The sequence below is a fragment of the Tupaia chinensis genome, unplaced genomic scaffold (genome assembly GCF_000334495.1).
Source record: "Tupaia chinensis unplaced genomic scaffold, TupChi_1.0 Scaffold000597_1, whole genome shotgun sequence".
NCBI lineage: Eukaryota > Metazoa > Chordata > Mammalia > Scandentia > Tupaiidae > Tupaia > Tupaia belangeri.
In genome coordinates, this window is record NW_006160114.1 from 3748798 (window position 1) to 3763889 (window position 15092).

Here is a 15092-nt window from a genome sequence, read left to right on the forward strand (position 1 = left end):
CAGGAGAAAATCATCTTACTTCTCCTGGTGAGTCCTCTCAGACTGCTCCCACCAGTTCAGAAGATTACCTCAGACTGAAAAGGCAGGATACTACATCTCTGACCAAAGGTCAAGAGAATTCCCAAACTAGTACCCAAAAAAATGAGGCTAAAATGGAGGATATAAGTACAATAAAAAATATATCAAAGAAATTGCAAAGGCAACCAAAACAAAAGTAGTTATTGGTCTTATTAACCTTTGCATTGTATAAGACATATAATTTCAAACTGCACATCAGTATTTGCATATGAGAAAATAAACAGTTTCAAATTTAACTAAGAGTTTGTATGTCAAAGGGATGTTTTGTCAAGTTCCATATTTTGTTTCAGTTGTATACCTTAAAATGGACCATATATGTTTTAACTAATCAAGAAAAAACTCCTTTAAACCTCTATTAATGGATTTGATCACTACAAATATTATTTTTATAAGTGAAATAAATATACCCTTTTATTCTACTTTGTGTCATTTTTTAAATGAAACGGATTTTCTAAATAATTATTTTAACTCAGATCATTCTTTTTAGTTTAGTTCTTATTTTATTATTTTTGTTCATATATAGAGAGAGAGAACTTTCTATAACTTAATGCTTTGTGTTGGTTGTTGTGTAGTTTGAGAATGTTCAAAATCCAGGACGAATAAGATTTATACTGATGCTTTCTTTATCCAATTCTTAATCCTTAAAGTAATCCAGACTGCAGGACCAGCAGGTGGCATGGTCATTAGAGCACTGGACACTCCCACATGCCTGATCATGGTTGGAGTCCCAGGCTTAGCTTGCTTTCTCGCTTCCTCTCTCTCTCTCTCTCTCTGGTCAAATTAAATAAACGAAGGGGGGGGGGGGGGGGGGGGGGAGGGGGCAGCAGGTGGTGTGGTGGTTAAGGTGCTGGAAACTTCCACATGATCGACCATGGTTCAAGAAGTCCTGGACTTGGTGACTTGCTTTCTCAGTTTCCCTATCTCTCTCTCTCTCACTTTTCAATCAAATTAAAATAAATGAATGAATGAATGAATGAATGAAATAAAATTCTTTTAAAAAATCAAATACTATTAGGGTCAACACATTCCTCAATATCTACTGAATCTGCAGTACAAAGGAATAAAAGTGGAACAGCAAAAAGATTCCAGATCACCTCCTTCTGCATGCTTCTGAACATGCAGATTGAACTTCAAGAATTAGGAGAAAAACATACTATCCATCAGATGGCTAGAAATCACTGCAGGGCCACAAGAAATATGGGAAAGCAAGAAAATACCTCTCCTCCAAGGGAAAAGAATATTCATAATGGTGAAGCTAACAGAGATGGAAGAGAAGAGAAACAATGAACTGGGGAAGAGGCAGGAGAAAGGAGTTGACAAGTTCCAGGAGGTGAGGAAATTCTTGCAAGATCTAAAAGAGGAATTACACACTTTAAAAAAGAATCAAATGGACCTGTTAGAGATGAAGACTATATAATACAGAAAGTCAAAATCTCCCTTGAAAGTATTAAAAGCAGACTAGATCATACAGAAAATAGAATCTCAGACATAGAAGAGAAAATTGCTGGCCTAGAAAAACCCACCACAAATACTGAGAAAATTGCCCCCAAAAATGAGAATAATACATGAAAAATACTAGATACCATCAAACTTCCAAACATCTGTTAATTGGTATCCCAGAAGACGAGAGACTCATAAGGTCGTTGATAATCTATTCCATGAAATCCTCCAAGAAAACTTTCTAAACCTAGAGAGGCATGTAAAGATTTAGTCCCAAGAAATACAAAGGACCCCAAGTATGATCAACCCAAGAAGATCTTCTCTAAGACACATTATAGCCAGATTGACCAAAACCACAGACAAAGACAAGATACTAAGATTGGCAAGAGAAAAACAGCAAGTTACCTACAAAGGATATCCCATCAGGCTAACAGCATACCTCTCATCAGAAACAATGTGAGTGAGGAAAGAATGGGAAAATACATTAAAAGTGTTAAGGGAAAAGCAATTTCAACAAAGAATACTATACCCAGCAAGATTATCCTTCATATGGGAAGAAAAGAGATAGCGAGAAATCACACATACACACACACACCCAGGGGATGGCCACGCCGCTGTCCTTTCTCCTCCATTCTCCTCTTAGGATCTTAGGTACACACGCACACGTGCCCAGTGTGAGTTTAAGCCACCGGGTCCAGGACTCAAACCGCAGTCAGCTACATGAGAGTCCGGCAACATAGCCATTCAGAGAATTGCTTTCATTATGGCACTCACTCTACTTTCTTTATTTTAGCTCTATTAGAGGACTCATAAAGTTTTCTCTTTTAAACCTACCACAAAGGCAGAAGGTAAGTTCAATTTAAGATAACACTTTTGTTACTTTCTTACATTTAATTTAAGGGGGGAGGAGATAAAGCAGTTCTAAGTAGGAGCTAATAGTGTGGAAAAGCTCTGAAATCAGGTGTTCTAAAATGTCAAATTTATATATACTATCATGTTTTCAAATTGAATTATAAATACATTCCAAAACCAAGAATAAATATTTTAAAATCAGCCTGTCCCATTCCAGAACTGTAATCTCTGATTTTTCTCTCACCTTAAAATTATTAGTATAATCATTGTAGTCTATTGTGCTATTATTTTTAACTTAAGTGTTCTCCTTGTTGTATTAATGTGATTTAAATTTTGTTCATAAGACAATTTAGTCTTCACAGCCTAATCATTAACCCAGTGAGTGATCCACTCTAGTATAGAGAGCAAAACTTGAGTCATGGTGTCTGATAGTGTCACAGCTATAACATACAACACTCTGCAGGGCTGACCCACGTAGGAAGGTTCCATGTTCTTATGTGCCTATGATCTGGGGGTAAATTGTTGCCTGAAAGATTCTGTTTGGGATGCTGTTGCTTGGTCTCTCTCTCTCTTTCACTCAGGGAACAAATAAAATTAAAAAAAAAAAAAATTTGGGCCAGTCCATGGGCTCATGGTTAAGGTGGCTGGATCCCACATGGCCAACTATGCAATTGCAGTCCCAGACTCAGCCACTTGAAAAACACATCAGTGCATGTACATGTGTGCCCAAAATCCCAAAAGGGAATGGAGATGGAGAAGGATTGTGGCAAGATCATGCCCCATAGGATATATTTTCTCACTTTCTCTTTTGTCTTCAGTGAATACATATGCCCTCTGGCAAATAAAAATAAATAATTTTTTAAAAAGAACAAAAACTTGAGTCTCAGGTGAGCAGGAAGAATTATATGTATAAGAAAATAACCTTTTTTAATTTTAGAAAACCTATTACCTCCTCCATTCTCATTCTCATTTAGATCACCCATTACGGTGATATCTAATGCACATACTCCTTTGTATAGATTATAAATAATATTAAAGCTACACAAACAAAGTATGAAGCTTGAGTATATATGTATTTTTTTTTTTTGAGAGGTTGTTGCTATAGGGCATGTGTGCTCACCAGAAAGAAAGAAAGCAAGAAATCACCCCCCAGGGGGGTTGGACATGCCACAATCCCTTCTCCATTCTCTCGGGATCTTGGGCACGCACACACCCAAGCCAGGCGTGAGTTTAAGCCGCCAGGTCCAGGACTCGAACCACTGTTGACTACATGGGAGTCCAGCGACATAGCCATTATGCTAACTGCTGGTTCCGAGTATACAAGTATATTATTCCCTGAAAAATAACAAGTATTACAGAGTCAGTGTATACTACATGATAGTATAAGTGACAAAAGTAATTTGTTACTTATTCAACAGTCACTTAATGAGCCTATTGTATACGTAAAGCAGTTGCCAGCTTTACGAAAGACGCAAGTTAACACCAAATAATATGAGTATTGAGGATTCAAAAAGTATATAAATTAGGAGTTATGAGAGTTGAGAGGGAAAATAGATCTTTTCAGATGGAATAAAGTTGGCAGCACCTAATTATTTTTGTGTTTCCAAGAATTCAGGAGTCTTTTGGGAAAAGAAGAGCCATGAACAGGCTGGGAAACTTCTTTAGTGCTCTATAAAACCTTTTGGTCTATAGACCAGAGTCACTTCTCCATAGTAGTTACTCAGCTCAGGCAAGATGAACCAAAAACCCTAAACAGAGAACCAGCCAATCAGGAGGGCTTGACTCTGGTACTTTTGACTGCTTCTATCAATCAAAGGCGGGTATTTGGGGCTCTCTGACACTACTCTCATCCACTAGCCTTGATGAGTTAAACTATCCATTTTGAGCTGGTTCTGCAATAACCATATTGACTAAGATACCCAGGATTACCTGGGCCAGGAAAATAGTATTATTAAGTGGATTATCCTTATTAAGAATTTTGTATGCTTGGACACATAGGATTTAACAAAATTATGATAACACCTTAGATAAGTTCAAATTTCTATTTTATGCTTGCCAAACAAACTGTTACTCAAAGGAGATGCCAGTTCAAAAAGTTGTTTGTTTTTTAAGAGATTTTTTGCTATAGGCCGCATGCGCTCACCCAGAGAGACAGAAAGTGAGAAATCACCCCCCAGGGGCATGCCCATGCCACAATCCCTTCTCCTTCAAACTCCTCCTAGGATTTTGGGCTTGCACACACACACTCCTGGCATGAGTTTTAAGCTGTTTCATCCAGGACTCGAACCGTAGTCGACTACATGGGAGTCCAGTGACGTAACCATTACACTATCTGCTGGTCCCGCCAGTTTAAAAAATTTTGATAAAGAAGAAATTACAGATGCATTGCTGACAGTTGTCAGGATAAGCAAATTTCAACAGTATTAGATAATGGAGTATTAAAGTAGTCTTTCTCGTGTATATATCAATTTATGTAAGCAAGTAAAATGTGCAGTTGCTTTTTGCCTTTATGCCTCCTATATTAAAACTTGTAAATCTTATAGAAAAATTGGCTACTATATGGTTGAATTCATTGGAATTTAGGTAATTAAATTTTTTATTGTTGAGCAAAATAAAAAGATTCAATGACATCCATATAAATGCAATACCATATACAATTTAAATAACCATAAAAGCACCATTTATAGGACACAAAATACTTCACAGAACAGTAGAAAGAAGCTGTTGGCCAACAAGAAATAGAGCATTATCCCATATGGTCTGATTCTAACCTGCTAGAATTTAATTTGGACTCAAAAAATTCAGTATCAGTATAAGAGGAACATTCTAGATTTAATGCTACATAAAAACCATTAAGACTAATGATCTTTTAATGAGCATGGTTTTTATATATCCTGGTATAATGTATACCCTGGTATGTTTAATTTCTTACACTCCTAAATGTTGGGGCTGCCAGCTAATTATGCAGATGTTTACAGGCATAATTTTTTTTGAATCGTCTAGTTATTCCTTTTAAATCCTGGCATTTCCTGAAGGCAGGCTTATTTCACGTACACTATTAGCAGCAGCCCAAAGTAATTCAGGTTTAATTCTGTTGAATAAAGCAAAATAAATAAAATACAAGGTGTGACTTTAAATAATGACACTGATTTTCCTCAGTAGCTATATAGCTATTAAGGATTTGACAGGCATTTTTAACAATGACACATCATTAAAAGAAAGAAATAACTTACCAAAATGTCCACTCTGAAGGCCAATACTCCCTTAGATGTATGATTTCTAGCATATTAGTTTTAAAGGAAAATCAGTATCATTAGAGTCATACATCTCACATTTTAGGGTACATAAATTATCAAAGTAGCAGTAGCACTAAAACTTTTCCTGCCTCCCGCTTCTCCTCTCCCACCTTTCCAACTTTCCTGATGGAGATGAATTTCCTGAAAAAACAAACAGATTATTTCAGAGAAAGTGATACTGAAACATATATAATATAAACACTTTCTTTGATTTATGGAGCTATGTGACTAATTTCATAACCAATTAGTATGTTGGGTATGTTCTCAGGTTTCAGTTTCAAATTCTTGCCCTAGAGAAAGAGACTTCGTTTAATCAGAATCAGGTGCAGAATTTCCAGCCTCAGACCATGTATATAGGAGCACTTTAAGAAATGCTTGTTGAGATAATGAATATAAGGACTTCTGCTTAGAAACATTTGCATTCAACTATCTGCACTGGAATTAGAGCTCTTACTAAAATTGAACAAAGAATAAATACCAAAAATTTTACTTTTTACCAAAAGTAAAAACTGATTCAAGAAAATTTTGGATGGCTATAAGATAGGCCTCTAATATCCATGGTGATAGCCACCCCTTCTGTGAAAGGAGCTCTCATTTGTGAAGCCGCCATGCCCCCTCCGGCTTGGAAACTCTGCGTAGGTGTTCCAGTATCCTGCACCGTTGGAAGGCGATGCGTTATTCCTGTCCTGGTTTCTGTTCATTCTGCTTGGCTTTTCTGCATGTAGCACACTGTGAAAGGTAACATCGTGTTCATACCGTTCTTTCATTCGGTGTATTTTTTCTCTTGGGACTCCATGAATGTTTCTTCTACATGGAAAAAAAAAATGCAAACATTTAGTTAAGACAGGATATCAAAATGAGTTACTTATATTTTACAAGTTTCCCATCACTGCATAGATAGTGCATTCCCTATTCTCAGGACTTTAACAAAATATAACATATTGCTATGAAGTTCTCATTTGGGGTCTGCTGCTGCTTTTCATGCTGCCCTGTACATCCCCAAATTATCCTGAGGCTAGCAAAGAGCCGAAGATTCAAAATGCTTTGTTTCTGATCATCTTGATGTGCTTCAAGACACAAGAACACCCCAAGATTTTTTGTGTCATATATTTGCTTCTTAATAAATGCATTTATCTATCAATTTATAGCAAATCAGTTCCTGATGCTCCTAAGAAATGGGGTTATCAAAACAATCTTGAGGCTGGCAGATAACATGGTTAATTAAGGTCCTGGACTACCACATGGCTGATCATGGTTTGAATCCTGGATCTGGCAGCTTGCTTTCTCACTTTCCCTTTTTCTTTCTCTCTCTGGTCAAATTTAAAATAATAATAAAATTAAATAATTCTTTAAGAAAAATCCAAAACTCTAATGGGCACAAAAATCAAGGGATATAGATAAGTACACAATGACTAGAGATTCCAACTATAAAATAGGGCCCATGAACTAGAATTTTTCACAACCACCTTAAGGTGATTTTGATAGGGATAGTTGAAAGACCTACTCTGGAAAACAACCCTCTTATAACTATAAGGCAACCTAACCTTACTCCTAAAAGGTAAATTCTTATTTCTCTGGTTACGTCAAGTCATTGATACTATCCAATAACACTGCATATCAGAACCCATGCATTCACTCATGTTAGTATGGTTTGGACATTTATTGCCTTATAAATTAGAAGCAGGATCAAGACCATAAATAAACCTCAGACTATTAGGCATCTAAAAACCTTTCACCTAAACGCAAAACTACCACTGACGTGTAATCCCATGCAGAGGACAATACTTTTACATGTTCATTAATGAAGAAGCATTTTAGCAGAATGTTAAATGCACCGTCTTAAAGGACCAAGTCCAAGCCAAGATTTAGCATTTAGCATTATATTAGAAACTGACCCCAAACTAAAAGTCTTCACATTAATAATTCCAAAGTTGTCAATTTCCAAGATTTACCATTTCTGGCCTGAAAACTACCATGTCCATTTCCAGCCTGAAAGATTCTTTGTTCGGTCTGAAATACCTGAAAACAGCAGGATACATAATGAGGAACTAGAAAAACAAAGAAGTACCTTGCTAACTCTTGAACGTTGAATTTCCAGCGAGTGTCAGGTTCTCGGAATATAACTTCATAGTTATTTTCAAGTGCCTGATTTTTCAAAGGTACATAAAACATTGAAGACATACATGTTTGGGAATGTTTATGCTGCCATTTAACATTTACTACAAATCTTTTCTAAAATTTGTTTTACCAGTAATCCAATGCCTTAATTTATCTTAATAAATGCAGTTGGTTCCTTCCCATACAGAGCTGCTCTCAGATCACATTATGGTTCCCAAAGATAAATTTTGGTCCATTTTATCTTGTGTGGAGAGAAACTGTAAAGGTTCTTTGTTTTGGACATATTAAAAAATAGATAACTAGTTTAAAATGTCCTGAGTAAAGGTATGACAAATGAATTCAATGACTTCTCAAAGTTCCTTATGTGATTACTTCTGTCAATGTCTTGTCCTATTCTTCATGCCTTTAGTAAGTGAGAGTGCCATAGGAAAACATGGCTTATGAAATAAAAATGATTCCCACATACTTTACCTAATCTCTCTGAAAGTAACTCTCCCTGTTATTCAATATAGCTTGGTTCGATGCTCTGTGCCCCATTTCTTTGATTTAGAAAACTATTAACATCCACTTTTTCATTCATAAATTGACTACTACTTTATCTCTAGCCAAACTCTCTATCCTCACTATAGTTTACTGTATAATAAAATACAAAGTGAAAGGGTAAGGAAAAAGATTTCCTCTTCGTTCTTCAGATGGGCACTTCTGTTTAGAGAAGCATTCAGTTTTATATCAGTCTAACTAATAGCTGTTGATGGCTAAAAAAGATTGTATGAGGAGTCTTCAAATATCTCATAGAAAATGTATTATGAAAAAACTATACACAAATTTCAAGAACATTTTGCACCAGAATTAATTCTTAATAAGGCTAGATGGCGCAGAGTAAAACAAAACATTCTGCGAAGCTGATCCACATGGCAAGGCTCTGGGCTTGCATCCAGAGAGTTCCCTGAGTACACTGGGCACATAAATGTCCATGGTTCAGGGCTGGCTGAAGCTAGGAATGGATCATGGCCTCAAGACCCTGTTGGAGGTGTTCTCTTTGTCTTGCAAAAGAAACCTTTTAAATCAATAAACTCATACATTAATTTCAGTTTTCCATGAACTTTTTGGCATTCCCTTATGTATACAGAAAATAAAAAGTAAAATTATTTATCTTAAGCCACTTCAGTAAATCCCTAACTTTTGGTTTTGAGTTGTGGCTTAAATCATTCAACTCTCCGTGTCCCTGTTCATTTCTTGCCTGCACTGTCACTCAAGAGCTGAAGTAACCATAAGGTTGATGATGCTCATCATTTCTTACATTCTCCACAGCCCCACAATCTCAGTCTAAGCAAAACTGATGAAAGTTTTAGAGAAAAGCACACCTATCAGGATGGTGTTTTGCCAGAAATGTAAAAAGAAACCTAAAAAGACTGCTCTGAGACCAATTTGGGAACTATTCTCTTCACCCATAAACAGGGGGACTGTGTGTGACAAAAGTAAAGATTCGGCTGTCACTTCCAGCCCATCCTGTACATTTCTGGGTCTTTTCTCCTTTCTATGACCAAATGGGAATGCAAATTTATTTTACTATCATAAAAGACAAAATAGAAAATAAGAGACAACCAGATACACCTCAAAATTAAAGATTAGTGTGCAGATTGTTATATTCACTTTATTTTTCTATTCTGACAATGGAGAACTGAGTATTTGTGTATGTGTTTTTGTATTTTACAGTATTAATAGGGTTATAGTGTTAATCCTAAATCTGTTTCTAAACTGAAAAATTCTGTTACCCTGTAATTTCCAGGCAGTAACAGTACACAGTGCTGAAATGCCTAGCTTGCCAAAGACAGGATTGTAATATTATAACCTGTAACTGTGTTAGTGGTATCATCTAGTCCAATATTTCTCTGCAAGTTTTAGTGAGTACTACTCTATATGCCTCCCCTTAGGAAAAATAACAAAGACAGAAAACCTATCAAGAATTTAGACCAAGGATCATTTACCGAGGACTATTTAAAAATTATACCCTGAAGTGAGATTAATATCTCAGCAAATGTCAGTCATTGAGCAGCAGAGAAACACTAAAATAAAACCTCTTTACTTGCTGCCTGGGAGAACTATGTTAGTAAATACAAAATCATGGATGATCAGAAAAAGAGGAAAGAACAAATGTTGCAACTTTCTCACAAAATGTCCATAACTGAAAATTCAGAATGATACTTCTTCCTACCATGACTGCATAGGGCTTCATTTCCCAGGCGTGGAGGTTGGTATTATCAATAATAATGGGGGATATGCCATTCCTCATTGCTTTTCTTGCTGCAACACAACGTTATATAACAGTGAACAACATACAACAATCAGAAGGCTGAGCGTAATCCATATTTTGTCATTTTTATTACAGGATGTCCTCATTACACAACCTTAATGCCTGTTTCAAAACCCATTATTAATAATGATCTTTCTCCTGAAATTTAAGAAGGTTATGTTGTGGAGTTGTTTTGGGGAGAGGGAGAAATGGCAGGACTTTTGATTAAGCTGCTTCCGTAAAACTTATTTACTCTGCAGTAGCTATAACCTTCATGCATAACAGGGTTTCCCAAGAGTTTGAAAAGAAATTCATCACCTCTTTTCTGGTTCCATTCATGAGCTTCTTCCAGAAAGTCAGGATTGAACTCATAGGCACCATCTTCCCTGAAGAAAAAATCATCCGTGCTAAAAATCAGGGCTCTGGGAAAATCATGTTGCAATTGCCTGGAAAGTAGAGAAATGAAAGATTTTATTATTATTATTATTATAGATATACCCACAGTAAAACAATTTCCTTCCATCTCTAACATCTAGCAGTTTATAATCCTGAGACCACCAATTTTTGAGTTGTTGAAACTGAATTTTAAAAGAGAGATGCTTATTATCTCTAGAAGGCATCACTCCTTAACAGCAGGCAAGAGAGAGCCAAGAGGTGGATATGTGTGTTGCCACCTTTGAACGTAAGGGGCGCTGGTCACTGCCCTGGACTGTGCAGCAGCCACGACTGCTCACAATGAAACTCTGAGGCTAAATTGAGGGCATGGTGACCATCTTTCCTCCTGGGCACCAGTCCCCGTGACCCTTCTGCAAGGCACCAGTGCCCTCCCAAGAGCTGCCCACAGGTGCCATGCCCCCATGCTGCAGCCCTTCCCTTTGCCCCCTAATCTCTTACCTGTACTGGGTCCCATTTCCTTGGAGCTCTGTTCTCTGTAAGGACCCATCTGAGAAACTAGTTCTTGCTGAGGTATGAAATGTAGATAAAGGTGATATGTGTATGCTACCCTATTAGGGAACATATTTACATTTTAACAATGACCTAAGCCAAATAGGGGTGAGGGGAAGCCAAAAAGGAGAAAGGAAGAGTAGACCCAATATTACCCATGCCTGCCTAAATCTCTAGTACCCTGTATCCAAATATAACAGTATCACCAACAAAAAGAAAAACCACCATGTAGTTGTATCCCTTAAAGCAAAAATTAAAACGAAGTAAGTTCTGAACAAAATAACTCCAAGAGAAGATGCTTCCACTCAATATCTGTACTTTGCCTATTTCTTGGCAGAAAGTAGGTAGTAATCGGGGGTGCAGGCGGGGGTTCTTCTGGACCTCCTTCTGTCATCAGTAAAAGCTGAGGGTACACCCATGCTAGGTAATGATGATCACCTAGTAACATGGGGAAACACAGTGCCTGACAAAACTAGTCTATGTTTCTTTTTCCTTACAGTTTTCAACAGCATAACTCTAACTTCAGATCACCTTCAACCAGCAAATGGAAAGTATGGCCACAGAACCTGCTCAGAAAAAGAAAATATTTAAAAGTTGAAGGTTGAAGAATGACAAGAGCAGAAAATACAGAGAGAAAGCAAAGCTGTTCAGGTCCTTTTTGTTCTTGCTGTTTTTCTTGTCCATCTACGGAATTATCTTAATCCCCAAAGAACAATAAACATGCGCCTTCTAGGAAGGCTCAAATGAGGTAAGGTGTTGGAAAACTTTTTTAATCAGTAAGGCACTTTACAAATATAAAGTACTGTTATTTTGTTAATGAGGCTAAATTCACCAGCTAGGTTGTTATAAATACTATTGCAGTGAATAATAGAGAGGTGAAAGACCAAAATCACACAAATGCCTCAATTTTCATTAATTGAATGAATATACATTCCAGAAATGGTGAATAAACTTCTGTCAAAATTCTTCAGAAGACTTGATAGCACTTAAAAAGAAGACAGCAAAGATAGATGAAAAATAATTCTCAACCACATACGTTCTCTTTTTTTAACAGTAAACAGGGAAATTCATACCTTCACTTAAACAGAAATCTGACAGTCTCTCTTGATAGACTGCGGAGAACTATGGACCAGAAGATAATATATTTTACTACCCAAAGAGTAGTGATTAATTATCCAACCCATTAAACATTTATTGAGCATGTAACATGTGCCAAGTACTATGTGAAGTGTTAAGGTACAAAAGGCAAGTTTAAATGGCATTTATAGGCTAGCCAAGGAGTCAGACCCCTCCACAGCCAGCGTTAACACAGAGGAAAAGCTATACCAATACAACACTAAAAGTACAGGAACAAATTCTGATAGAGAAAACATTGTAACGGAGATACAGGACTTGGCCTTTGAGGAACGAGAAAAACTGCCTCTTGGGGGACAGGTTAAGAACATGAGAGGTAAGAAGAGGAAGCTAATGCTTTAGGGCTTGTTTTATGCCAGGGACTTTAGGGAAACAAGAACAAAGACACCAAGAATTAAAAGTGGCAAATCATATTTGAAATGCTGTTGTCAATTCTTAGTGCCACACAATTTAAAGAGAAATTTGGCAAGCTGGAAAATGCCCAGAGAAGAATGAACCAGTAAATATAAGGTCCGAAAACCATGGAAACCATGTCAGAGGACCAAAGATCATCAAAGAAATGGGTGTGTAAAGTAAGGACCAATATAAGTGAAAAGTGATAGTTAGCATCAGAGGTCAGGAAAAGTGTGGAAACAGGAATGAACTAATTTTGTGTGTTAGCAATTTGGACTAGGCTCAACTGGGCAGTTCTGCTGGTCCTGCCTAGGGTCCTTCATGCAGCTACAGCCACCTGGCAATGCAGGCTGGGACATAATTGTCTAGGCAGTCCTCATCATGTACAGACAGGGTCAGCTGTCTGCAGGCTGTCACTCCACATGGCCTCGCAGACTCAAGGAGTCACAGACCATAATATTTCAAAAGGACAAGAGTAGAAGCTGCTAGGCTTCCACCACATTCTGTTAGTCAAAGTGCATCACTTTGCTGGCCTGTGCTGAATGGGTGGGGAAGTACTTTCAACTTCTTGATGGAAGGGGAGGCACTTCAAACCTACTACAGATAAAGTGACATGAAGGAAGGGAAACATAGAAAGATTTGATTATACAAATGCTTACAATTTTGAATGCCTAGTATTTGACTTTAAAGATACTCAAACTGAAAAGTCCAAATCCTAAATACAAACTTTAACCTACAGTGCAGATAAAGACACTTGAGGAAAAATATCTATGTGTAGTACTTGATGTATTTTCAGTTACATATATCTTATACTTGTGAAGAGTACACAGTTTTTTAATTATTTTAATAAATATTTAGACTACATAAGGAAAACCATGTTCAAAGGTTAATAATAGTGCACATTCGCTTCCCTTATCTTGTGTACTAAGTTAAGCAACTATGGTAACTGGGTCCAAGTGTTTTTTTTTCCTTTTAGGTCCCAGATTTGATATCAATTCTAAATCTATTTTCATGTTCTCCCTATTAAGTCTGCCATTCATAAGTTTGATTTTGTTTTCTAAATATTTTCAAAGTTTAATTATGAAATTTTGTGTGGGTGTGTGTGTCTAGCCTTATCTACTCTTGTTTTCTTCTTTATGGTTTACATTATTAATTGGAAATTAATACCCTCTAATGTTTCCTTTAGAAAGACTTTAAAGTACATGTATCTAATCCACATTTTGTTTAATTTGAATCCCATCCCTTTCTAGAACACAGAAACAAAATATGATATTGTCCTATTTAATTGCAAAATTTTATTTTAGATTAAAGTTAGGACCACTATGGGGCCGAAACCACCTTCTCTCATTTCCTAAGACATATCTGAATGTAGGCCTCATAGTCCTCCTAACAAACAAGGAGTCAATAGTATAGCATTTTTCACCTTTATTGGACTAATGGATATTTTGGGGGGAGGAGGGTCTCTATGATCTTCCTGAATTCCTTCATCACCCAATGTTAAATCTTCATCAAAAATGTTAAATTAGCACCAGAAGCCATAGAAGTGTCTTGAAAATGCAGAGTAAAAACTCCACTAGCTAAATAAATGACTGATTAAATACACAATCTTGAGGTTCTCAAACTTAAGTGGAAGCAATAAATACCATTCCATCAGCTTCAGAAGTGAAGAGGATAATGACCCAGCTCTAGCTTTCTTTATGTTGCTCAGGTGCCTCATGCATTAGGGAAATTGAGAGAATGAAAATAAAAGGGAAAAAATAGAAAGATGATTACTTCCACATAGCCTTGACCTCCCCCCGGTTCCTCCCCCAAATTCACTTAAAATCACTATTGTGAGGGAAACTCAGATACTAATCTTGATTTCACAATCTGTTCTTCTGTGTGATTATTTAATAATAAAGAACCATAGAGACACATTTAGATACTTCTTCAGTTAATCACCTACTCACGAAAAAAGCCCAACATAACTAGTTCATTTTAACTTGATCTCTCTACTTTTTATTATGGAAATTTTCAAACTCATGAAAATAGATAAATAATATAATTCCCCACATACCCATGACTCAGCTTCAACAATTATTTTCATATGGTCAATCTTGTATCATCATAATTCTTTTATCTAATATCTCATCAGTGTTCAAGTTTTTCTTGGTTGCCTCATGTTTTCTACAATTGATTTGTTTGAATCAGGAACTGAACAAGATTCACACATCGAATTGGTTTCCCTTAAGTCTCACTTATTATGCAGTTTTCCCTCTTCTTTTTATTTCTACCTAAACTTTTTTCCTCACAACCTTTTAGTTAGAAAATGTGCAAACCTTTAGAAATGAGTTGAAAAATAGTATAATGAACACTGTTTACCCGCCATATATAATTATCACATGTTAACAATTTGCCTCATTTATTTCATGTCTCTCAGACTTATATTTTTGATGAACCATATAAAAATAAGTTGCAGAGATCATGACACTTTGTTCCTAACTTCATTGTCAAGTATCTTCTTTTTTTTTTTTTTTTTTTTTGGAGAGATTTTCACTGTAGGG

General features: G+C 36.5%; 2 protein-coding genes across 7 annotated transcripts in view; one reads left to right on the forward strand and one right to left on the reverse strand.

Annotated features, from left to right (window-relative positions):
* Positions 1–466, forward strand: part of BRCA2 (BRCA2 DNA repair associated) — a 95300-nt gene extending 94834 nt beyond the window's left edge. The window contains 1 exon segment of the mRNA XM_006158439.3: positions 1–466. This exon segment is cut by the window's left edge and continues 16 nt beyond it. Within this exon segment, the coding sequence (XP_006158501.1) occupies positions 1–218 (218 nt within the window). The 3' untranslated portion in view covers positions 219–466.
* N4BP2L1 (NEDD4 binding protein 2 like 1) overlaps positions 1–15092 on the reverse strand; it is a 31591-nt gene that overhangs the window by 248 nt on the left and 16251 nt on the right. For 2 of the 6 annotated variants that reach the window (XM_027775687.1, XM_006158438.3), the window contains 4 exons: positions 10396–10523; positions 10000–10088; positions 7735–7811; positions 5318–6473 (listed from right to left, as the gene is read on the reverse strand). In XM_027775687.1, the coding sequence (XP_027631488.1) occupies positions 6215–6473; positions 7735–7811; positions 10000–10088; positions 10396–10523 (553 nt within the window). In that variant the 3' untranslated portion in view covers positions 5318–6214. Of the gene's footprint in view, positions 1–4933; positions 6474–7618; positions 7686–7734; positions 7812–9999; positions 10089–10395; positions 10524–15092 lie in introns of those variants that run through there. The other 4 variants (XM_027775690.1, XM_027775689.1, XM_027775688.1 and 1 more) reach the window with 4 other exon arrangements.